This window comes from Taeniopygia guttata, chromosome Z, assembly GCF_048771995.1.
Source record: "Taeniopygia guttata chromosome Z, bTaeGut7.mat, whole genome shotgun sequence".
NCBI lineage: Eukaryota > Metazoa > Chordata > Aves > Passeriformes > Estrildidae > Taeniopygia > Taeniopygia guttata.
Genome location: NC_133063.1, coordinates 50,523,110 through 50,548,455, shown reverse-complemented (window position 1 = coordinate 50,548,455; position 25,346 = coordinate 50,523,110). Strand labels below are relative to the sequence as shown.

Sequence of the window (25,346 nt, the reverse complement as noted above, 5' to 3'; positions counted from 1 at the left end):
GCAGCCCATAACTGCATCCATACTAAATCCATACAGCATTTAAAACTCTGCCAGGGAACATCCATGGGCACTGGACCTTGATGACCTTTGCTGTCACATTGCCTGAATTAGACAGGTTTGGCTCAAGACCAGTGCAAGGCTGGTCCAAAGATCTCCCAGCACATCTTTTCAGGGTATCCCTACTACTATTTCCCTCCCCGGGTGACCCCATAAGCCAGATGGATTCCCAAGGGAGCAGATGCATGTAAAATGCAATATCCCTGTTTTCACATTGCAATTCTGTTTCAAGACATCTGCCCTTCCCAATATCCTGGATTCAGCTAGGTTTTTGACCCAGCTCTGGCCACACTGAATTTTTCTCAAATCCTCTGGTAGAACTCACAGAAAAAATTCTGTTCCTGGCAGTCAGAATAATTTACACATAGGAGGAAGGACCCTTCCTATTTCTGGTTGTTGCTGTATTATGGGGACATAGAACCAAATCCTGAGAATAGCACATTAAAGGACTTTGATTTATGTAGATTAAGTTGCAGCTAATGGGGTCATCTTTTTCCCCTTGTTTCCTTCCTTACATCCTCTGAAGAAGATGCTGTTTCAATCTTGCAGCACAACCCTCTCCCTAGCAGGTCCTTCTGTTGCACAACAGGCACACATTCCCAGAGCTGCAGCTGCATCCTCCCACACACTGCTCTGTATCTGGTTGGAGATGTGACATTCATTGTCACGCTCGTACCACTTTATGCCAACTGTGAAGCACAGGGAGGTCTGAGAACTACACTGCATGTCTGCCCAGGGGTCAGGCATTGTGCAGGTCTGCTCCAGGACCTGTGTTTTGCTTCAGAGCTGCCAATAATTTAATTTGATACTATACATTTGTCCAACTGCTAAAAAAGTGCTAATGAGCTGGATTTGATTTGACTGAAACAGTGTAACTTCTAAACCAAAAATCTACCAGGACCCACTCTTAGACAGAATTGTTTAGGTTGGAAAAGACACATAAGATCATTGAGTTCAACTGTTAACCCAGCGCTGCCAAGTATACCACTACAGCATGTCCCTAAACACCACACCTATACAGCTCTTAAATACCTCCAGAAATGGTGATTCCTTGGGCAGCCTATTCCAATGCTTGACCAACTTTTCAGTGAAGAAATCTTTCCTATTATCCAGTCTAAACCTCCCCTGCTGAAACCTGAGGCCATTTCCTCTTGTCCTATTGCTTGGGAGAAGAGACTGACCCTCACCTTCCTAAATACAGCCCCTGTCAGGTAGCTGTAGAGAGTGATAATGTCTCTCCTGAGCCTCCTTTTCTCCAGGCTGAACACTCCCAACTCCCTCAGCTGCTCCTTGTAGGACTCCAGATCCTTTCCTAGCTCCATTGCCTTTCTCTGGACTCACTCAAGTACCTCAGTGTCTTTCTTGACCTGATTCTGAGCTGCTGCTCAGACAAACATTTTTACAGTCTGAGATTTTTCTTTATTTTACATAAGAAAAATCAGGTCAAATTAATTTTTTGTAATATTATATGGACAAACCAATATCAGATAAACTTCTGAGATACTTCATTCAATGGTGGTTTCTTTATACTCTCCTTTTTATACCTCCATTGACAGTATTAGCTGCTGAGAACAGAGTTTTATCATGTTCTATGCAGTTTGATGGGCTTCATAGTCAACAATAAGACTAAACAAATAGAGTGATTACAAAAACTCTTGCTAACAGTACAGAAATATCAAAGAAAGATTGATCCCATTCACTAGATTTTCTTCTCTTCCTGTTTGTCCACATGTCATTCAGTATTCATAGTTTATTTATAGCCAATTTTATGATATTGCAAATTAAGGAAGAGTATTGCAAGTACATTTCCGTATGATAAAATGCTCTTCAGCTACAAATCAGAGTAGCACAGTTGAATTCAGTAAGTTATCTTCTTGTGTGCATAGTTTGATTCAAGTTTATGTTTTTTCTTCTATTTCTTCCATTTATACAATGGACAGTCTGCAGCTGGTGTACATTGCACACCCATATTCATTTCCATGGAGTTTAAATGATTCAAGACAGTTAAGGCTCTGCCGTTAGCTTTCTCAATTGACTCCAAACAAGTGAAAAGCTTTCCTTTTTGATCTTTATTTTGGATTTTAATTCTTGAAGATCTATAGCTCACGTAGTAATATCTTCTACAGTATATGGCATATCTCTGTTCATTGTGTAAAAAGGCTGCCACACACATGAGAGGGCAAAAGCAACAATTTCATGACTGGAAAAAGAAAGGAAAAAGCAGTTTCTTTTTGAGTCCTTTGCATGCAAGCACAGAAATGTGACTCAACTTTTAGAAGCCCCTTTCCAGTCCTTAAACATGTAGGAACATTTTACCTTGGTTTCAAGAACAACCTGCCCCTGCACACCTCCAGGTGACACTAGAGGATTGTTATAGTCTCATATGTCATGCTTTGCAGTTGGGAAAGGAAATACACCAGCAGCTCACAGGAAATTCTGCTTTCACAGTCTGTCCCTGTGTCTCATTTTGGAGATTTACTAAACTACATAGAGAACTAAACTACATACTTTCACATAAAAATTATAAATGAAGAATTAAATTGAAGCATTCTGATCCCACATTTAGCCACTAATATATCTTTTCTTTGACTAGATTTATAGTGATTTGATATTTTGTGTTTTAGACATTGAATGACAAAAAAAATAAATAGAAGAGGCTGCCATACACTGGATCAGATGCAATCTGTGACACAAAATCCAAGTGAAGAAGCTAATTTTCTCTTTAGTAATTATTTTCCCCCTCCAAAAGGCAGAAAGAGTTTTTTTTCACCTCCATATTTCTCCCCTTCTGCACACTCAGGAGCAATAATTGCTGATGAAAGTGTGTAGAAAATTTGACAGGCTAGAAACTTTAAAATGTTTTAAATAAACTTTTGAGATTCTTTCCCCACATTTGAGTGAAGACTAGAAAATGGAAAAAGCTCCTAAAACAGATCCAAACTAGGGTGGACACTCCTCATGCCACAACATTTTAAGGCCCTGACTTTCTTTGCAGCCTTATGTGTGAGGCTGTTGGGGTTTTTTTGTTTTGTTTTTTCCTTTGTTTGTTTGTTTGTTTTGTGGAGATCTAAATGGTAGTTAAGGTTAATGAATTCTTACTCTTTTCCATTTCTCCATAATGAAAAATTTAAAATCTAAATGTTATTTTCATTTTTTTTTTTTGCAATTGTGGCAAATACTAATTATACCTCAAACTTCTTTTAACAGAGCACTTATAACTGACATTATGACATTCTTCCATGTGTCATTATCAGAGACAACCTCAATTTTGTCTGCAAAATCCAAATATAATTAGTGTGAAAAAGACACAGGAAACCCAAGCCCCCTAAAATGAATGTAATATTTTGATTATTAAAGAGTGTCTGCAGGAAAAGATCTGCAAAAGAATACTCTGGGATTTACAAACTACCCCCTTCTTATTCTCCCTTGTTGAAATACAATGTTTAGGTTCTCTTGAAGTACCTCATGTCTTCTACACATTTTATCTCTTAAGGAAGAAGCAAGTGCTGAATGGCTGTAGCATTTAGCATAAGCGTCCCAAGCACTTTAGATAGAGATTACAAGTTCAAATCCAGTCCAGATTGGACCAATATTTAGTGGGGAGTCAAAGTTATATGAAAATAATTACACAACAGCAGAATTTGTAGTAAATAGGATGCAGCATTACTACCACCAGCAGCAGTCAATTTGGCATTTTCAGGAGGTCAAGCGTTCCATGGACATGACATCCTAAAGACAACCCTGAGGCATATTGATGAAATTGATCAAGGAAGTTCAACCTGTTCCTGTGTTATTAACAGATGAGATTTTATTGTTTAGAGCTTTTAATTTTCAGAATCTTTGGCTCCTCCAAAACATTAGCTTAATATTTAACATATTTAAAAATCACAATGCAGAAGTTTTTTGAAAATCATATTTTAAATTAAGTATACTTGATACAGTTCTATTATAACAAGATTTTTCTATGTCTGGCATTAACGGATATGCCAAAAAGTTTTTCCACTCTGTCTTACCAAATAATTATTTTACTCTCCTAAATCAGTATTAATGTTTTAGAAGTAAACCAGTAAATGTAAAAAAATTGAGATGAAACTTAATGTTCATGAATACATAAAATGCCCAGATTTTTATAAGTAATGCTGGATCTGAATTGAAAGACCTTGAGAGGGAAATTCAGACTGGAAAATTATTTACTAGAAAACAGGAATTGTTACCTAAGCCTGTAAAGGTATTTTTATATGGCTGGCTACGTCCACATTTCAACTTTATAATTATTTGCTGGATTTGGTTTAGAGAATTTGGGATGTCAGAGTTAAACAATTTGCCTCATCCACAGGTGTCTGTAACATCAGTGCATAATGTGGGGTGCTATCAGCAAATTTAAATTTCTCCCTAAAGATGAGCCAGTATATCAGTGAACGGTCCTGGCAGTAGGACTTCTTTATCACATTGGGGGGTTCTGGTTTTGTTTGGTTGGTTTTTTTTAATTGCATTTATTTTATTAACTAAGTTTCACAAATGTATAAGCATTAAGAAGTAGATCAGCACTCGAGCCTAAAGAGAGACGTGCTGCACACAAACCAAACAAGTGACGAAAAGCTATTTCTTTTTCCTGACTTTAATTAATTCACGCTTTAAAAAAGCAGAAAACATCCGGCGTACAAAGCCCATGGTCCGCACCCACGTGAATTACCACCTCATCACAAGGCCGAGAAACCGGGAGGGGAAAGGAAAGGAAGGAAAGGAAGAGAGAAAGAGAGAGAGAAAGAGAGAGAGAAAGAAAGAGAGAAAGAGAGAAGGAGAGAAGGAGAGAAGGAGATGAGGAGATGAGGAGAGGAGGAGAGGAGGAGAGGAGGAGAGGAGGAGAGGAGGAGAGGAGGAGAGGAGGAGAGGAGGAGAGAATCAAACAAAAACACAGCAAAAACAAAACAAAACAAACACACAAGAGGAAAAGGACCGATTTCTGCCGCCAGGCCGCTGCCGCGCCCGCCCCGCCCCGCGGTCAGGGGGGCGGTGCCGGGCGGGGGCGCCCTCCGCGTCGGCGGCCCCGCGCGCCTCCCCTCGCGAGAGCGGGCGAGGTTTCCGGTGTTGTGGCTGCGGGGCCGCAAACATGGCGGCGACGCTCCGCGCCCGCTCTCTGAGGCACCTCCGCATCCGAGGTGAGGAGCGTCCCGGGGGCCGCCCCACCGCCGCCCGCACCGCTACGGTGCCCGCCGGCGCCTCTCAGCGCCCCCGCTCCTCTCCTCCCCTCTCTTTTTCTTCCTTATCCCCGGCTTCTTCCTCCCCGCCCGTCTAACGCGCTTCTCTACCCCCGTCCCCGCAGGTCGGAACGACAGCGGCGAGGAGAACGTGTCCCTCGATCTCAGCCGAGGTACGGCCGAGGCGGGGGGGCCGCCCGAGGCGGGCGGGGGGCGCGGCGGAGCGGAGCGGCCTGGTGGTGCCGTGGGACGGGCGCGGGGCCGGGGCCGCCGCCGGGGGCTGAGCGGAGCCGCCCGCGGGTGGGAGCCGCTACCCGGGCACCGCGGGGCCGCGGCGGGGCCGTGCCCGGGCAGCTCCGGAGCCGCGGGGCTCCCTGCTCTCCGGCGTGCGTGCCGAGGCTGCTCGGCCGCCGCTGGGACTGCCCTTGAAGCCCCTGTTGCTCGCAGACAGGGTTGTTCCCAGCGGCCAGCCTTCCGGCCGACCGTGCCCTGCGTCTCCGAGCAGCGGCTCGGCAGCGGCGTCTGTTCCTCTGCTCCTTACTCCAGTCCTTTTTCGTGTATCTCTGCGTGACCTAGGCCGGCTGGCCACCCCATTTGCCGTGAGCCTCTTGCTCCAAGACCAGCGGCCACTCATCTCCCGTTTGCTTGTTAAATTGCTTCAAACATCTTCCACAGCTCTCAGACGGTCTGTTGGGGGGGGGGGGGGGGGGGGGGGGGGGAATGATAAGAGGAAGGAAGCAACGCTGATATCTGCTACGCGCTGAGAAGTTTTGTCTCAGACAAACAGGTACTCATTCCCTACCCACACGTATAGGATACAAAATGTGATCTTGGCTAGCTGAGTACTGAGGTAAGACTTAGACCTTCTCAAAGAGACTGGTAAAATTCAGAAAGCAAACTGGAATGTTACTGCTCTAGAAGCGGTGATATTTCGTGGGATAGAGGATACTTGCCTGGGGAGGGAATGAAGTTGATACTGGTGTGTAACTGTTCTGCTTCAAGAGATCCAGGATGACTGTTATGCTGAATAGATCTATTTTATGGGGAAGTCGGCAGGGAAATGACAGAATCAATGAGATAAAAGTGGCCTATGAAATGGAAAGGAAGTAAAAATACCAGCAGAAGTAGTACTGTTTTCATCTTAGAGTTGTTGATACTGCACTATACTTTCTCTAATTCTCTTTTCCCACAAAGTAAGCTGTGTTTAGAGTTATTTTATTAATCAGTTTTGTCGTGAGCTGCAAGTTATCTCTGTGTATACATACCATATTTACAAGTGAGTTTTAATAACCGGGAAAACTGCTGGGGTTTCCTCAGTTTAAAGAAACAGACTCTTCTCATTCTATCTCCCAATGGACATGATTGCTTTATAGAAATGCTGTCCTTAAAAATTAAAGCATGTGAAGCTTTCATCAACAAAATGTGGAATGAAGGCCTTTACAGTTTAAGCACATGACAAGGTTATTACTGTAAGCAATGTTGCCTTTTTATGAAATCTGCAGAATTAGTATTTTAATGAATGGGTCTTATAATTTTTTTTAATGTTCTGTAGCATACTGAAATATTTTGAGGCTGAAAGAACAATACATGAAATTTAAATGCTGGAGTGGTACTTTCGAGATGTGGTCTGTCTGAAATCTTCTAATCAGTATTTGATAGGTGACCATCATTGTGATATTGATTTTTGCCATGAGGTGTTTTCAGCTGCCTACTGATTCCAAGAGACCTGTAGTAGTAGCAGCACAACTATTACACGTGTATAGTATTGTAAAAGAGGCTCTTGAGTAAGATGCAAACTGCATTTTTTATGTGTTTTCTTTTTTTTTTTTTAATTAAAAAAGTTATTTTGCACTGTGGCAATGTATCTTCTATTACCAAAAAGAATAAATCATTGGGGAAATCACATGAGAACCTACTTTAAATTTAGATGTTAAAAACCCAATGGTTTTCGATTTTTTGTTGGAAAGACTACAGCTGCCTGATCAGTAACTATATAGCACTGTATATCTGTGTAGATATTAATTGTATTTTAAAGAGGAAACAAAAATAAGAAGCTTAAAAGTCTCAGCAAGACATTAACTAAGCTAGATGATAACTTGATTTCCATAGTGAACACAATGAGTATTTGTTTTTCCAGCTGTTACAATAGTTATGTAAGCAATTATTTTAAATATTTTGTTACCCTAATTTGGTACTAATAGCACAATGTTTTGATTCACTGTGTTGTGCAGATCACATAGTTTTCTACAGGGCTCACGTTTGCATTAGCTTAAAAGAATGTTCTAATGTTTTTTGTTTCCTGGTACAACTGAACTTTGTGTTGATTAATGTGAAATATCTGATTTGGGAAAGTAGAGAATCACCATAAACAGAGCCTCAGCCATATGCTTCTAGTTACAGGGGCCTCTTTGTTACAAACACAAGAAATTATATTGGTACTGCCTTATTTTGAATAGGTTCCTAGTGGTAATGGCATGACTTTTCCTAGAGGTTAGACCTTTACTCATCCGTACCTGTGACTACACTTTCCATGCAAGAGGCCAGTGCTGTTATGAAGAATTTCAAAACAAATAATAGATGTGGGGAGAGCACTCCAGTCTGTGCTGCCCTAAGTTCAGCTTCTTCCTGGCTTTTTGAGCAGGAAGGCTTGAGGAGTGCCTTGCTGCTTGCAGAGTGATCTGCATTTCTCTGTATGGTTTGGTTTGCTGTTTTCTCTGGTCCTGTAGTTACATGGTTGCTCATGTTTTCCCAGAAGACACCAAGCTGGCTGCTATGCTAGGTTTACTTTTTGGAGCTTCTTGGTGCTTTGCCTTTTTAAAAATGATACATTATGCTTATGCAAGCCATTTTGCATGGTGGTGGATGCTTCATTTTGTGTGTAGGTATGTGTGAGCTTTTTCTTTACAATTATTAATCTGGTTAAAGATGATAATGTAAGGTATGTGTGTGGTTTGCTTTTTCTGGTTTTTTTTTTTTTTGTTTGGTTGGGGTGGGTTTTTGGTTTTTGTTTGGGTTTTTGGCATGTGTTTGTTCATTTGGTTTTGAATTTTTTTGTATTTATTTTGTTTCTGAGCCATTAAACCGTGCCCATCGTCTAAGGGACTGCAGATAAATCTTTTTTAAGAAAACCACTTCGCTGAAGGGCTCATCAACTCTGGAAAAATTATCCCCAGGATAAACATTTGTGTGTATAATGTTGGTGTAGTAAGAAAAAATGGTGCAGATACAGGGTAGACTCATTGCTTTTGTCTGGTTAAATCGTATATCATGTATTCTGTTGATTACAAAATTGCAATTAATACTTGCGATTTAGAGCACTCATTTGGCCTTGTGTTATATTACCTGCTCAGAATAGAAAAGAAAAGGAAAAGGAGGACAGACTCAACCACCAGTACAACTCCCACTGCAGTCATCTGGAAGGAATTAGCAGTGGGATGAGAGAGATTGGTTTAATTAGACTACTGAAATCAAGCTCATAACTTCCTAAGGCCAGAAACGACAATTGGAGGTATCAACCAGATTAGTGCATTTGGTAGGGGTTTTTCCACTGACTTTGGCCATGGCTGTGTATATAAGCATAATACAGATATTTGGAACCTTTTGTTTCTGACTGTTTTACAGGCATTCGAAGTTGAATCACATAAGCAGATATACCTCCCGCAGCTCTGGGCACTGTTAAAGGCGTGTGTAATCCCCACTTCATGTGCTCCTAAATTTTTGCAGGGAGGTTGGACTACATGACCTTGAAAGGTCCTTCTCAACCCACACCATTCTGTGATTCTTTGCTCACCTCTGTAACTGAATCACCTTGTACTGCTGGGTGACCAACACCTCTTCCTTTGTTGAAATTTTGGCTGTTGTCCTTGGGTCTTGGAACTTGGCTAGTTGAGAGCAGTCTCATGGTTTATATCTGTTGTCAGGCTCATCTTCCTTCAAGGGATCCCTATTTTCTTGGAATCCTGTAGCTCAGAGGTTGCACTGACTATTAGGATCTTTTCAGAGCTTGTTTGCTTACCTGTGCATGGGTGCCAACTGCATACTGAAGTTAAGTTGGGCGCTGTTGGTGTGTGTATGTGTTCATTTCCTCCTTTTTTGAGGGTAGCAGTCTTCACTTGCTGATAGTGTACTCTTTAAACAACTGAAACATATCTATCTCAAGCATTAGTACTTTCATTTATTGTTCAAAAACAAGATTATGCATTACAAGATTGTACTTTGGTTTATCAGCTTTTCTTGTACAGCCGATTTTATTTTGTAGAGGTTTTGTAGATGTTGAATCTTCTGACTAACACAGGACAGACATGAACACAGCAGAGAACACAGAGCTGAGAAAACGAGTGTTTTTTTCCTTTTCCCTGAGACTGATATTACAAAATTGACTAGTGTTATCTGAGAAAATGCTCTTTCCTTTTTTGCCTTTTTTTCCTGTCATGTAGGTAATAATAAAACATAAAGGAGTTGCATTTAACTTCATGTGGTTTAAGTGATGTTACTTTTCTTACTGTGCTTCCATACTTTTAAACCATGTAGTATTTGAGTCCATGTTCTCAGATGGTATATCATAATGCATTGCATGCAGGGCAAACATCTCGGGATGCTATTTGCAGTTTACAGCCCACAGAAATGTCAGGCATTTTTAAGGGTTATTTGTGGGATAGTTAAAGAAGGCTGGATGAATTTTGTTTCCAAAATCAGCTTGAGATTTGATGACCGTACTGTTTCCAGCTTCCTTCATCAGTGTGGAAGAAGCAGGGAGGAACAGAGCACACATCTGATACTGAAAGCTCAAGTAGTGGGGAAGCAGAAAATAACCCTTTTGTGTTGCTTGCAGTGTGGCAGTAGGGAAACCACTGCAGAGATGGCGGCTGGTGCATACTTTTTGATGGCTCAGAGGCAGTTCTTGAACGCTAATGGCAAGTCTGTTACAGAAGGCCTTTAGGTGGTTCTTCCTGTACTTGTGAAATGTAGCCTGGCTTGAAAATGCAGAGAAATAAATGGGTCTCTTTCACCCTCACTTTGCAGTATTTTCATGGTTAGCTATACCAGGATGTTGTGCTTGGGCCAGTCACAGAGAGCAATAGGTGTTTTTTTGCTCCCTTGTTCCTGATTCTGTAACAGAAACTGTAACAGTCATAAGAAGGTAATTAGTAACATTTTTAATTCAGTCTCCTGAGGCGCAAAGTATGCAACAATGGGGCAAAAGCTGTTGGAGTGACCTCTTTGCTGACTGAGAAATGTTATGCTGCATTATTTTTGTATGTTGAAGTTTTTTATTATATAGGAGGAGCAAAGGGAAAGTGATCAATGACGGTGGCCTGCTAACTTTTTTGGCAGCGTGTAAGCTTTTGATAGGTTTTAAAAGTAAGAGAGTTGAAGTGCTGCGTACATGCACTTCAGAATTAAGTCACTTAACTGTCCTGTCTGCACTTGTGCTTGCACATGTGCTTTAGTTGACCGTTGTTTTGGGATTGTATAGTGCATTGTCCCAGTTAGATTAATAACACTTTTGTATCTTTGGCTTTGCTTCCTAAGCACTGCTTTTATAATCTTAAGATTCTCAGAACTACTAAGATGGTGTGTGCTTAAAATATTTCCACTTTCCGTTTCTTAAAAACAAGAACAACATTTTTAATGATGGAAAAATTTTAGCAAAATACCACTTTAAAATCCTATGGCTTATTTATCTGTTGTTAAGATTTCTGTAGGAATTGAGTATTGCCATGTCTTTGAAGATCTGCACTTACGTCTGTCTTTAAAGTTTTTGAGTACAGCACCTCTAAATTTGTTTTTGTGTGTGGGTTCTTTGTTCTTGCTGTTGTGGTCAGAGAATAAAATTACTGTTCTAAGATCTACTTTCTATTGCAAGAGATTATTCTGTGATTTGTATTGGTATCACTATACTGATCCAAACACCTTTGTGGATGTTTAAGCAATGCTGTGTTTTCACAACTTTCTTCAACATACTTCATTCCTCCCTGAGTGCTGAAGTATCAAAATCTCCAGCTGCCTTCTTGATATATTTGAGTCTTTGTCATAAATGCTATTCCTGGGTGTTTTGTTGCTTCCCAGCATCTCCCACTTAGAGATTAGAGCAGTGTTTAGTTTCAGCATTTTTTTTCTGTTAGAGCCTATCCAGTGTAGATGCTATCTAAATCTAAAACACACCCCTCATCATAAATAAAGTCAACAAGGAAGCTCTGTCAGCCATCTCCTGTCCATAAAGAAATGCATTGCTTGCCCAAGCTGATGACCTTCATCTGTACTTTACCAGTTACCTAGCAATCTCAGAAATTTTACCTTAATAACATAAAAGTGATGCTTAACATCAGGTACAGTTACTTTTCTTTAAAGTGGAAAGAAGTGAAATACCCATAGTTAAAATTGAAGTTTTCCTACTCTTTAATATCCATACAAACTCTTGACACTACAGAAAGGAGCAATGCTCAAGAGCTTTACAGGACAGCTTAGGAGTTTATGTTGAAATGACAACTGACTTGGGAGAATGTACTAAAATCTGATAAGTTTTTCTTAATTTTTATACTCAAACTCATTCTGAGGTTTCTTTTTTAAAACACAAGTCATATGCTTTTAATACTAACTACCTTCTTGCAACCAAGACAAGCACATGTGTCTTGAGGCTTAGATAACTACTCAAAAGATCAGGTAAAGTAAGAAGTTTGCTTTTCTTTGGAAGCGTTTTACCTGCATGCAGGCAGACAGATGCTTTTACAATAGTGTGGGTGAATTCACACACTGATCAGTGCTGTGAATAGTTCTGATACAGAATAGTAGGTGACATTACAGTGCTTCAGAAGTCCTGCCTGGTATTTGTCAAGTTTTTAACTGGAGCACTTGTAACTGTGACAATAAAATGTATCTAGTTTAAGAGTCTGTAATGTTGGTTTATTTGTTTATGTTGCAGAAATTTTTTATTTATCTTTTTATTTGCCTATCATCTAGTGTGGTGATTGAAAATTTTGGAAGCAAGACTTCAGAAAAAGTGTATTCATCAAATCTTTGCAGCTGATGTAAAGGAGGAACACTAGTAAAGATGCATAAATGGGAAATGGAGTAAAAAAAACCCCAAACCAAACACAAAACCCAATCCCAAAAAGTAAACAAAAAACATTTAGTTATATTTTTTAGTTATGTTACTGAATTTTGCTAGCACATACTTGAAAGCTTTCTAGCTGTCACCAGTGGCCTGCATAAGTTTGCATAAATAAATATAATGAAAAAGTATCTTCACTGAAATTCTACCTCAACAGCAATAGCCTTCAAATCAATGTTGTTCATTAAAAAATTAATCTGAGTGTTAGCCTTTGTAAACATTTTCTTAAAGGGGGAGATTTTTTTTCTAAATTTACAGGTTTTGTTCTTCCCTAGACTTTTCTAAGTTTATTTTAGTTAAACTGTCATCTACTGCTATGGGTTTGGGTACATCTGAAAAATCACTCAGCTAATTGCTCCTGCAACTTTTCAGAAACAGAGTTTTAAGTTTATTTATTTGCTTATTTAGTAGAATTGTTTTTAATTGTCTGAGACGCAAAATGGAAGTTTTTAATTCTGTTTCAGTTGCAAAAATGGTTAGAGAACATAATTTCATGCTGTTTATAAATTATACTTTCAGTAACCATTTAAGTCCAAGAGAAAAAGGGTAGCAGAATGGTAAATATGATTGTTACTTGCCATCTTTGAAATGTCTCCTGTGAGTTAGCAGTTGTTTGGCTGAAGTGAAGTAAGTACATCTCTGTGCCCTATTTGCATGAGTGTTCATTGTGAAATTAACTGCTTCTGTTGATTTGAGTCTATTGAATGATTGGTAGGAAATATTTATACTTAGAGGTAAGGTGTTTAAAGCAAAACAATATGGCCTTGACTTATGGAAAAATACACAGTAAGAGTAACAAGGAATAATTTAATGAATCTATTAATATAAAGGTGTGCAGTGAATAACACAGGGATTTTGTTTGGGTTTTTTTAGCTGCATAGGAGATTGGTTTCCTGCTTAAAGTGTACATAGACTATAAATAAATACATATATTTAAAAATAATTACTTCATAAAAAATGGAGGACTATCAAGAACAGCTGTTGCCTAGAAATTACTTATTTAAAAACAAATTATTAAATCTGTAAGTAATCCTATTCCTTCGTTACCTCCTGTGCATCAGTGAAGTCAGAATTCAGTTTGAGCAACCTCATATCTAGAGAATTTAGAATGTGTTCATCTCCTTCTTTATGCAAACCATATGTGTGTGTCACGGGTAGACTGCTGGTTTTTTTTCATGAGGTACAAAAAATGAAATAGAAAAAACCTTTCTGTTTCTATAAATGTGGCATTTGCAGCTCAGTTTTTAGCTTAGCCTGTTACTTCAGCTGGATAGGTTTTTCTAAGTTGAGGTTGACCAATAGATTAGGTGTCTTCTGTCTTCAGAGAATTGTATTTAGATCTCGTGAAATCTATAAATATGACTGACACTTCCTGTCCTTTTCCAGGAGAAAGAGTAGAAGTCTTGAATGATCACAGAAATGTGACAATATTACCTGTGTGACAAAAGGAGTTCCTATTCCTTAGTATGAGGAAATGAAGCCCACAAATGCCATCAATCAGCACTGTTTTGAAATCTTCTGGTTATATATCATTTTAGAGTGGGGAAATTAGCACATGACATTTGCTGCAGTTTAAATGTTTCCTACTTCAGTCAGTGCTGTTTGTGAATTACTTGTAGTTTCTAGCTGTGTCCCTGTATTAATGTTTGAATTCGAGTATGTTATTACTTCAGTGTTTCCATGTCATGCAAATTGTCCTTCATATCTTTATTGGCACACTGGGGGATCCTACATCTGCTAATGCTGAATGACTTCTTACATTCAGCATTATGTAGCCCTATGTAGCAGGATGTTTCTGGGGACAGTGGCTACTTCCTGACAGCTTTGAGTTTATTGGTAAGAGCCATGCAACATTTATGCTTTCAGGTTTTTGAACATACTGAAATGATGCAGAGAAGAATCAGAATGCTAATTGGGAAAATAGCCTCAGAGTAAGATCATGTTTCAGTTTGATAACATTCTTAGAAATATGTGATCAAAATTCTCTTGGGTGGTTTTGAAAGCAGATTTGCCTGGTACACTCTCCAAATACTAGTTGCAAGATGTCAGAAAGGCACAGCGTTTTGTTAAAACAACTGAAAATTACGTTCATCCTGATATTTCTGCTTCTAGGAATGGTGGCAGAAAAGAAGAAAATGGATTGGAGGAACTGAAGATAATTTTCTAAACCATTACAATAAGCTCATATTTACCATTCAAATTCATCATTGATGTTCTGGGAAGTTTTAATTTGATTTGTGTACAGACATAAGCAAATTTGTAAATCTGGAAAAGACTTTTACTGGCTCTTGCCCATAAGAACAGTTATACTGGGTCACTCCAACCTTGGCAGTAGTTGATAATTGTTGCAAAGAGAGCAGAACAAGAGGGCAAGCAAATGCATAGTCACACAGTTATGGAATGTTCCCCAGCTTCCAGCATTTTGACCCTCACTTTTTTTTCTCCTTTATTGTTTTTCCCTTTTTTCTTTTAAACATCTGAGCTTTTGAAATTTTAAAGGAAGTTCTTCCTGAATTTTGCTGTATTCCAGAATAATTTGTGTATTATCAGGTGGTCATGATAAAAATTTCAAGAGACTGTAATTCTAGTTTGGTTTTAGTTGTGATAATATGCAGTAGCTATAGCTGTGTATCTTGTAGTGCAGAGAGATGACGTTCTGGAGGGAATTTTTTGAGAGGTGAGAGGCGGGGGAACTGGGAATAACTTTGTAGGTCACAATGATATATATCAAGACTTATTGCTATGATTCTTGTCATCAATATGTCTTCCTGGGAGTTGGATATAACTGTAAATTTAAATGGAGGACTAAATGAAACATTTTCTCTCTATGAATAGACAAGTTTTTTTTTAAAGAGTTGGTTTTTTTTAATATGCCTTGGTACCTTACGTAGTCTTAACTAATGCTATTTAATATTATTTTCATAATTTGTCTTTGTGGAATTTTATGCAGGACACTGAGTTTTGTACTGCTGTAAACCATTTAAAGAATAGTTTGTTTATCAAAAAGTGTATGTAATTAATTTTCAAGTCAGCCTTATAGTTATCTTTCAGAATGGTCCTTCAGTTTTCTCTTCCTGTCCTGGGAAAGCTATTAACATTTCAGCTATGATACCCATTTATTAGAAGTTTTAGCAGTAAAGCAATGCTGTTTACAAAGCTGCCATACAGATCACATGTTGGGAATAATTAACATAATCCCTAGGTGGGGATATAAGAATGGCTTTTATACAGGTAGAGTCTCAATGTCTTTGTTAGAAATAATAATATAAGACCACATTCCGGAAAGTGGTCCCTTTTGGATCTGCTCTTCAAGCTGACTGGAACACCAAACTGCTTATTTTCTGCCACTTTTATATGCACTTAGGAATATTAAAATTAAAAAAAAAAAGTCCTTTAGTTTACAAGATCTAGGCACATCTGCAGAAGAGAAATCTGTACAATCACAGTAGGCATTTAAATTTTACTTAATGTTTTAGAAGTGCATGTGTGCCAAAGTAATCCTGATACATGATTTCCTGTTTATCTGAAGTTCTAGTGATTCCTGGATCCTACCTTGAATGCGGTGTCTTTTCCACTGATTTGTAGTTCATAGGTATTTTTGTATATGAGCTTTTTACCCAAGTGATGTTGGGAGATGATTAAATTTTGAGACTTTCTTTGCTGACTGCCATGAAAGAGAGGATGTGTACTTTTTTTCCATATTAGTGAGCCAGTTTTGTGTATTCATAGCTTTTTTTAAGCAATAAGAGAGAAAATAGTTACAGTTCTTAGTTTTCATTTGCTTTCTGTTTTTACATCTGTGAGTTATGAGAACTTACCTATAATCAAAATAAAGTGCTCTTTTTATGGTTACCCCATGAAAGCTATGAGAATCAAACTAAATAACTCTCTAGGTGCATTCTGCTGAAATCACTCTTAGTCATAGGTACTTTTTGAGGGGTTTCTCTCAACTGTTAAAACTTGATATGCGCGTGAATGTTTTTATTATAAAATTTTCAAGTCTTATTTGGCAAGCCATAGAATACGAAGTATTTCCCATCTTATGGCTTGAAGTGTGATAGTAGAATTTTAACTATACTCATAAAGGATATCTATCTGGCTTAGTATTTAGTATATTTTTCAACATAACTACATTAACTTGATACTACAAATTGACTTTTTTTTTTGGTTTTACACTATGAATCGAGACATACCCTCAGTCTAAACATGTATTGCTGTGTTTTTGAAAATCACACATTGAATGTAAAATGTTCATGCATTGATTTTTTAGAATCTAGCAAAGTAGAGTTGATGTGTTAATGCAAGTAATACGGGAGTGATCTGTGTTTCGGAGTTTGCTTTTTTTATGTAGCTTTCTCATCTTTCATATTCTCAGATTTTCTGAGAATATGCAGTGAGAATATACAGTGCAGTTTGCACCTTTTGATTTAAATGTAAATTAAGAATACTTTAATATCAAGAATATTACATAAGTGTCCTGTTTTGGTTTCTTTTTGCAACAAGTTGATAATGGTAGAATATGACTTATTATTGATGTCTCATTTCATTATTAAAGGTCTTGATTAAAATGTGTTTTAGGAGGCTGATTACTTATCATATAGTCTTACATAGGCCCCTCTAAGTAACTGATTTCTAATGTTTCACTGCTTTTAATAACTGATAGCTCGTTGTTTCAGGGGAAGTGGAGAACAGTGCATTCATGTTTCAAGTTGGTGCATTTCACTCAACTTCCTTGATTTTGGCAGCATGTACTTTAACAAGCTAAGAACAGTTTAACAATATGCAATTGCATGGCATTTGAACTTTAAAAATATCGAATAAATGTAGAGGTGTATAGGAGGTTCATCAGAATGGTCCATTATGCAATCATGACTGTGATTCTTTCAGTAAGAGGAAGATAACCTCTCATGTATGTCAATGCTTGACTGTAGTGAAGTACAACTTCCTTCTTTAAAGGAAGTATTTAAAAGTATTTAATCTTTTATCTCACTTTTTGGCCTTGTAATTCTAGTAGGTGTGACATCAGCTGCTCTTGTGACGTCAGTCTCTCATTTGAGAGTTATTGAATATATATACACATCGGCTACTCTGTACAGTACTGTGTACTGTTTTAGCACCTACCAATTGATGCATATAATACACACTCCTCAGTTTAACTCCTCCTGACTTCAGAGTTACTGCATTATTTGTGTGCTAAAGCCTGCCATTCATTTTTTTTGCCTTTTTCATTCACATATGCATAACAGAACAGCAAACTGGCATGCTTCTAGCATACTCAATGTGGTCAAACAATGCTGCTAAATCTGTCAGGCAAAAGGAGTCGTTGCTTGTGCTAATATAGCTATTCCTGGTCCTATTTCATCCCTGCATTAGATGGAGCCCTAGCTGTTTTGTGTAGCTGGACTACTGTCATGTTCTTTCTCTCTGGAGAATGGGATCTGTCAGAATGTGTCATGGTTCTCACTGGGAGAAAACAATGTCACAGTCCTGAAGGGGTGAAAAAATGAGTCAAGCCTTAAAAGGTCATGAGAGTTTAAAAACAAACAACACGCCCTTGGAGATTTTTGATATACAGCATCTGTGAATTACTTCTAGGCATAGAGAGTGACGGAGTTCATGAGGCTAGAGTTTTAAAAAAATGCCAACTTTGCTCTGTGCTATAGATTATACAGGGTGTTAGTGCAAAGAATTGTGGGTGAGAAACTGCTTCATATAACAGAAGTAAACAACAACTACTGCTACTTCAAAGTTTTTGCTGTTCAACAAAAAGCAGACCGAGAAAATGAGAATATTGATGAGCAAGCTAAGCACTTGCTGCAGGACACAAGTGGGCTGACTTGCAATTTTTATATGTATCAAGAAGTTTTTAGATGGCATTTGGGCAAAGTGGCTTTGTATACAATAATTGTGACAATTTTCCAGTTGTAAAGTCCAGTTGAAAAAAAAAAAGGTGACTTCTTTCTACTGAGTGTCATGTGGAACAGGTATGTCTTGCGTCCACCAAGCTACTTGTGAATGGCTCAGTGGCACAGCTACTTTTGAGTGGGTTTTGTAAGAGTATAGTATTCAGTTTGAGTCAGTAACTCAGTAGAGAACTAACATAGCCAGATATGCAAGAAAAGGATTCTACTGAGACACTTGGCAGGATAATTTTATTGTGAATTTTAAGATGGATGCTGAAGTAGTGTAAACAAGAAAGGTGTATTATACGGCAGGACAGAAGAGAGAAGGAGAGTGAGGTAAGGGGTTGTACATCTTCTTAGAAGAGAGCTGGAAGATCAGTTTAGTCATTTTGCACAGCTCCAGCCTCGGAAGCACCATGGGAAAGAATATGAAGATATTTGGTTGTTGCTGTGGGCCAACTAGAGATAACAGAAATAATTTTTGTTGATTGAGTTTAACCGTAATCCTGACATTGCCAAGTTCATCACTAGACTGTGTTCCTAAGTGCCATGTCTGTGCATCTTTTAATTACCTCCAGGGGTGGTGACTCAACTATTTCCCCGGGCAGCTTGTGCCAGTGCTTGACAACCCTTTGAGTGAAGAAATTCCTCCCAATAAAAGTCAGCGTATCAGTAATAAATAAAGTGAATCAGGAAAGAACAGACTTTTGAGAGGGTCTTAAAATAATAAGCTACTTAATATTATTTTTTTTTTTTAGATACAAAACAGGAGGAGAGAGAGAGTAAGAGCTAAGAAATCTCTGCAGCAGTGATATGAAGCAGGGTCTGTAAAACAACACATACAACACTGATGAGTGCAGTGGGCTAGAGCATGGTGCTAATAACACCAGGGTTTGGAGTTCAATCTTTGTATGAGTCATTTACCGAAGAGTTAGAGTCAGTGATTCTTGTGGGTCCCTTCCAATTTAGAATATTCAGTGGATCTATGAAACAGCAACAACAGCCCCTTCCTCTCCCCCCACAACCCTCCTCCCAAAACCAAACAAAAAAAGACAAAAAACCCACCCCAACAAACCAAAACAAACAGAAAACCAAACAACAACAAAAAAGTATTTGTCAACACCAAGATGAACTGTTAAACTTGACAATAAAATCTTAAGGCTGTGATATTTCTTTGGAAAAATCAGTCTGTGATTTTGCACTATGCTTTTTGCTACTTCTGCATTACTTGGTATTTTGTAGTGTCTTTTTGAGATTTTTTGACAGGAAGACAGACAGTGCTGGATCTGATCTGTGATTACAGGAAAGCTACATAGCTTAGTTGTGAGAATCCAGGATGTATTAATCTATTTCCAAGTCCATTTCAATGTGAGGAACAGACTAGCAAAAAACTGAATTGCCACTTACAAAGTCACATTGGTTTGTTCAAATTCTTTTACATCTGTGAAATGAAGTTTTCTTAGGCCGGCCTACCTTCCTTGCTGGCTTTACTTTTACTAAAATAAGTCACACTTGAGTAAGTAATATAAATTTTCTACTTCTTTGTTATATATGATGCATTTTCAGAAGAAGGAAAGAAAAGATAGCCAGTCTTACCTTGAAGTCAGTATGTCACAGTTATTTTGTTAAATTTTTTTATAGGATATTTTTTGTGAGAAGGTTCTTCTGAAATTTAAAACAAGACTTCACCTGACAGTATTTGACCAAAAGGCTTCTGTTATTTTAATTCCTTCTGAGGTAATATGAGAGGGTCTTTATTTATTTACTTTCTTTTTTTTTCTGCAGCAGTATTGGTTTTGATAGGATTGAAGAGTGCAACAGCTAACTTGCTCTATTTATATTTTCAGTTCAGTACTGGAAATGTCTGTCATGTTCTGAGTTTTCTCACAGTTTTGTAGCTTTTGCTCTGGAGTCCCTTGTTTGCTTCAAATTACTTACCTGCTAATAAAGCTTCTGGGAAATACCTGATTGCCCTGCTAAGTACCACAAACATGTCTTTCCTCAAACTTTTTAGTCTCTAAAAATGAATTTTTCCTCAACTGAAAGAGGACAAAGTGAGGAAAAAGTTGGCATAACTGCAGTTTTTCATGCAAAAATAGAGGAAAATGGTTTCAGTATACCTTTTTTTTAGGCATCCCTATTATACAGATCTGTCATTGCTACAGAATTGTTAATATGGGAAATTGTAGTATCATTGTATCCTTGTTTCTTCATATTCAAACTGACTGCCTTTTTCCACAGGACCACTTGGGCAGTTCTGAGTTAATGCCAGCTTTATCAGATAGCCGAATAAGAATGTCCATTGCTGTTGCACAAGAGGTTTCTGGGCTAGTCCTGTGGTCTTTCCTGTCTGCACGGTGAGCTTAGTTTTTGTAGGGCTTTGTTGTGCATATGTAGCCATCTGCAGTTTAAAAGTCAAAGCATATTTCAATCATTTTGGAAAGTTATGCTGCTCTAAAACTGCTCACCTGGGATCTTTTCTTGTGGTGTAATGGGGAATTATACAGGTCCAAAAGTGTTGTGAGCCAGGGAAATTCCCACGCGTTACTCAAGGCAAGCCAAAGTATAGATATGAGCCAGACTGTTTTCAGAGAAACCAGATTATGAGGAAACCATCTTCCTCTCCTGTTAAGTTCTCTTGAAAGTAAGTTTATGATATAAGCTATTTGTAGTGCTGTTAACTAATCCAAACTACTTGTTTTCAGTGAGGCCTATCCCTGAAAATGTCCAGGCCTATCCCTGAAAATGTCCAAATGGGGCTCTGAACAGCCTGGTCTAGTGAAAGATTCCCTGCCCATGGTGAGAGGTTGGAACTAGGTGATCCTAAGGTCCTTTCCAGTCCAAACAATTCCATGATTTTATGTCTTATGCTATTGCAAACCTCTTAAACTGAGTTAAGCCCTGGAAAAGCAAATTGTGCAGAGGAATCCTAAACCTGGTATAGATCCGTAAGATTCTCATTGTCTCTAAGTTCTGTAATCATATAAAGTATTTTTTCTTTTTTTCCTGGGGATGTGAAGAAGTCCATGCACATATTCCCCTTCAAATTCAAAGTTATTAGATATCTGGTTTGCTGTACATACTGCACAGCAGTGCAAGGTAGTTGTGTCCGTGCTTGTGTATCTGATGGTTGACTTTGCATATGCTGTGAGTAGATTTGTGGAAAAGAATCTTTCACATCAAGCTGGTGCTAATAGACATTGATGCCCACATTTAAGGCTTACCTTGTCTTCCCACAATCTCACTGATGCTTTGTTTGAAAATTACCAGTATTATACGATGTGACAGTAGCATGTCTATACATGAGCTAAAGTTACATTATAAACACCATCGTCAATATAATTGCTTACCTTAACCTTGAGTAAGCATCTAGCAGCTAATCAAGCTGATGGCATTTGATTTCATTGGCCGATAGACAAAATCTTCATTGAGTACAGTGGGTTAACAGGTTTGTACACTTTAATTGGGGTGCCTACCTGTAAGTGTTGTAATTTTAAATCATGTCTTGATTCCTGGTGGTGGTGCAAATACAGGTTGTGTCCGTCCAAACACATTCTGGATTTATCCTAGTAAGATTGCTACTTATGTTTGCTTTTCTAAATTTCTTTAAGTTTTTAAAGTACGGAAAGTGATGTGAAAGCGTGGTTTGTAGAGAGGTAGTGAAGATTATGCTTTCTTTACATCTCTAATGCTTGATTTCCTTTGCATAATGAAAAATACACAAACACACTTCTACAAGTAACAGGAACATAAAAGGCTCTATGTGTGCCACAAACAGCTGTAGCTGTTCCATTCTGTAGTAGGAGGCAAGTTTTTCTCTACTGAAGTTAGTGTGGGACATCACACACAAAAGCTGTCTCTTTGCTGCTTGTTAGATGTCTGGTGTTTAGACTTGTTCTAACGATTTCATTTTATGTAATGCAGTTATTTTTTCTTTTTGATAATGTATTACTTTCTGTCGTTTATATCTTCAGGTTGGCCTTTCATTTATCTCAAACTGCTGATACCTATCCTCAGTGTCTAATCTAAAACTCCATGAGAATCCTGCATTAAATAGGTCCCTTTAAAAACTGCCCTGCCACAGTACCACCACATACTGAACTTACTGCATTGTCTTTTAACAGTGCAGTTGTGCAGCTCCCTAGGCCCAGCCTCACTCTGTGCAGCTTGTTCCACTTTGCCTCAATTTCAGCCTTAATTCCAAAAGTGGGACAAAAGCATCTCTTCTCATCATGATACTCATTCTCTGTTTTCTAGCAGAATGCAGGGTCATCAGTTGGTGTGTGAATAATGGTTTCTGGGTGGCATTTTTTTGTTCATCTGTTTTTGTTGGGATGGTGAACCCTTAAGAAGAAAGAAGACTACATTCTTAAGGCTTTTGTTTGCCTTGTAGTTCACTTACTATGTCACTGGAAAGGCCTAGCCCTCTATTTAAAGAATGACTGTGGAGAGCAAGTAATGTGGAGAGGAGAAAAGAGGTCTCATCTTTCCAAAACCTACCAACCCTTTGTCTGGAGGAGAAAAAAGGAATAAAGTTGGGTGCCAGTAACATGCTGTATTTTAACTTCTGTCTTTCAGCTTACTTTAAATTACAAGGGGATTAACAGTAAAGTTGTTCACTTACAAGATGTAAGGATTAGCCTTTCAGGCACTAAATGGATTTCTTTGTCAACTGCAAATCTAAGATACTGATTAAAATCTGCTTTAAAGTAAGAGTATCTCTCCTCCATGGCCTTTAGCATTTATTGTACAGACCTCAGGTGTGCATGGTTTTGGTCCTTAGCATAAATCAGATTGATGTTTCTTGGAGCAAAAGTGCTCTGCATCCCTTACTGAAACCAGGAGAGTACCTATTATATTTATGAAGCTGCATGTTGAATGCGTGTTTAGATTTTTCTTTTTTTTATTTTCTTTTACTGTATCTGCTAATACCCTCTTTTCTTTTTCAGACCCTTGTGATAATATGAGAGAGATTCTCCAAAATGTGGCCAAATTGCAGGGTGTGTCAAATATGAGAAAACTAGGTCACTTAAATAATTTTACTAAGGTAAGAACTCAAATAGTGTCACAGAACAAGTAATTGTACAGGTAAAATGTTTCGTATTTACTCAGTCAGGCATTGGCTGGGACGTTAATGAAATTGCTTAATATTACAGAGCAGTACTTGAAGCCTACTTATTGTGGGAAAGGAAGGTAAGAAATAAAAACAAGCAAATATGTGAATGCAGAGTTATGCTGAAGTTTGCATACCTGTCCTGCTGGCTGAATTTTTGTTATATTTTATTGTTTAGAAGATGGAAATATCTCCCAGTTAATGGGTTAAGTTGCATAATTTGAGCTTAGGATTTGGTTCCTGCTGTGTAGAATTGAAATAAAAAATGTAAAATGCCATACTGAATGTAAACTGATTGAGTATGGTGAGGGGGGAGGACTATATCATTGTACATTATATGCAATGTTTTGAACACTAATAGAATAGAAACTGCAACTTTCACTGCAGTTTCCAATTGTGAAAAAGATGTAAAGGGTCCATTTCTGGAATATGTCTGTGTTGATGATTTTTGATGTGCTTCTTCCAAATCGTGGATCTGTGACCAGTAGGCACTGAAGACACAACAGATCTCTTGGAAGCTGTCACTGTGAGCTGATGAGGCAAGAATTAAAAACTTGCTGCAGCATGAGGGTGTAAGCTGAAGAAAGAAACTGTGAAAGATTTTCAGAAGGCAACAAGTAGCATGTTTTTAGGTAAAAGAGAAACCTATGGAAAGAAGCTGAGATTACTCATGGGAGGTGGTCAGGGAGTTAGGGAAAAGGTGTTCTTTGTAGGATGGTGAGTGGTTGTGGTTGGACCAGTGTTCCATTTGTCAGTGCAAGGGAAAATGTGCGTTTTAGTCAGTGAGGCAGGAGACATTGAAGCTTCAGTGTGGGCCTTACCCAAACTGATAGAGGGATATAGTGTGTTGTACACCTTTCTGATAGAGATAGGGCAACACACCTGAAAATAAAAACTGATTTCCTGTGACTGAGGATGGATCCTGCAACCAGCAGCAACCAAGAAATAACACAGTAGAGGAGAGTGTAAGGAATAAAGTAAGGTTTAAATTATGTAAGTTTATGTAAGTTTGTTACAAAGAATTGAGTAAGACTGTCAGAAGTCCATTTGACATTTTTGACCCAGTCTTAAGTGAAAGAGTGAATACTCAAGGGAAAGTGTGGGGAGCCAGTTGAAGCGAGAAGGACAAACATGCATGATAACCTTTGAAATAGGCATCTTGGCTGTTAAAGGCACTCCTTGTGAGATTGACCACTTCAGTACTGTCTAAGATTCACTTAACAGGAAGGTGAGTACTGAGAACAAAATCACAGTAACAAATGAATTTATCTTCTAATGCATTAATAGCAAATCTGTAAGTGCTAAATTTTCTGGATTGGTTCAGAACATGTGTAGGAATGTTCACTAAGACGTTCATTCACTAAGGAGCTGAATGTCACACTGAGATCTCTTTGGACTATTGCTTTGTGTCTGTCAGACATCAACCATTGACAGAATGCTGCTGTTTTCACTGGGATTCCAAAATGTGTTGCAAGAATGCCCTTTATTCTGCTAGAAAAGTCTGATGCCTAGCTTGGTTTCCTTTTTGTGAAAATCTGGAAACTTCAAAATGTGAGTGCTTCCAAATTCTCTAGTTGTCTTAAAATTAAAGAGCTGGAGTAGATGCACAACTTGGAGTGAAAAATCAATATTTGAACTAGAGATCTTAAAACAATTTTCAATTGCTATTGAAAATCAGATCAAAATCATCATAACTGTGTTAAATTAACAAATATGCATATTGTAATAAAGATGAACCAAATATTCTTTAAAAAAGAGTTCTGAGAGATTGCATAATTCCATAATTGAATATTTAAAGCTTATTTGGGAATTTTGTTAAACCCAGTATTGAAAATGGAAAATAATTACAGAAATGTAAGGACGATTTTTGTAAATTGCACTTAAGAAAATGCAGTTAAAGGCAGGATATTATAAGAGTGTAAAGCGACTTAATAAAATTAAATATGATATTTGAAGATGGAGAC

The 25,346-nt window shown here is 38.2% G+C and overlaps 1 protein-coding gene across 2 annotated transcripts in view; it reads left to right on the top strand.

Moving 5' to 3' along the window:
* The first annotated feature begins 5,068 nt into the window (after window positions 1-5,068).
* Window positions 5,069-25,346, top strand: part of RICTOR (RPTOR independent companion of MTOR complex 2) — a 76,197-nt gene continuing 55,919 nt past the window's right edge. The window contains exons 1-4 of one of the 2 annotated variants that reach the window (XM_072922617.1): window positions 5,153-5,216; window positions 5,381-5,428; window positions 20,511-20,626; window positions 23,219-23,316. In XM_072922617.1, coding sequence (XP_072778718.1) covers window positions 23,233-23,316 — 84 coding nt within the window. In that variant the 5' untranslated portion in view covers window positions 5,153-5,216; window positions 5,381-5,428; window positions 20,511-20,626; window positions 23,219-23,232. Of the gene's footprint in view, window positions 5,217-5,380; window positions 5,429-20,510; window positions 20,627-23,218; window positions 23,317-25,346 lie in introns of both variants that reach the window. The other variant, XM_030258691.4, reaches the window with a different exon arrangement.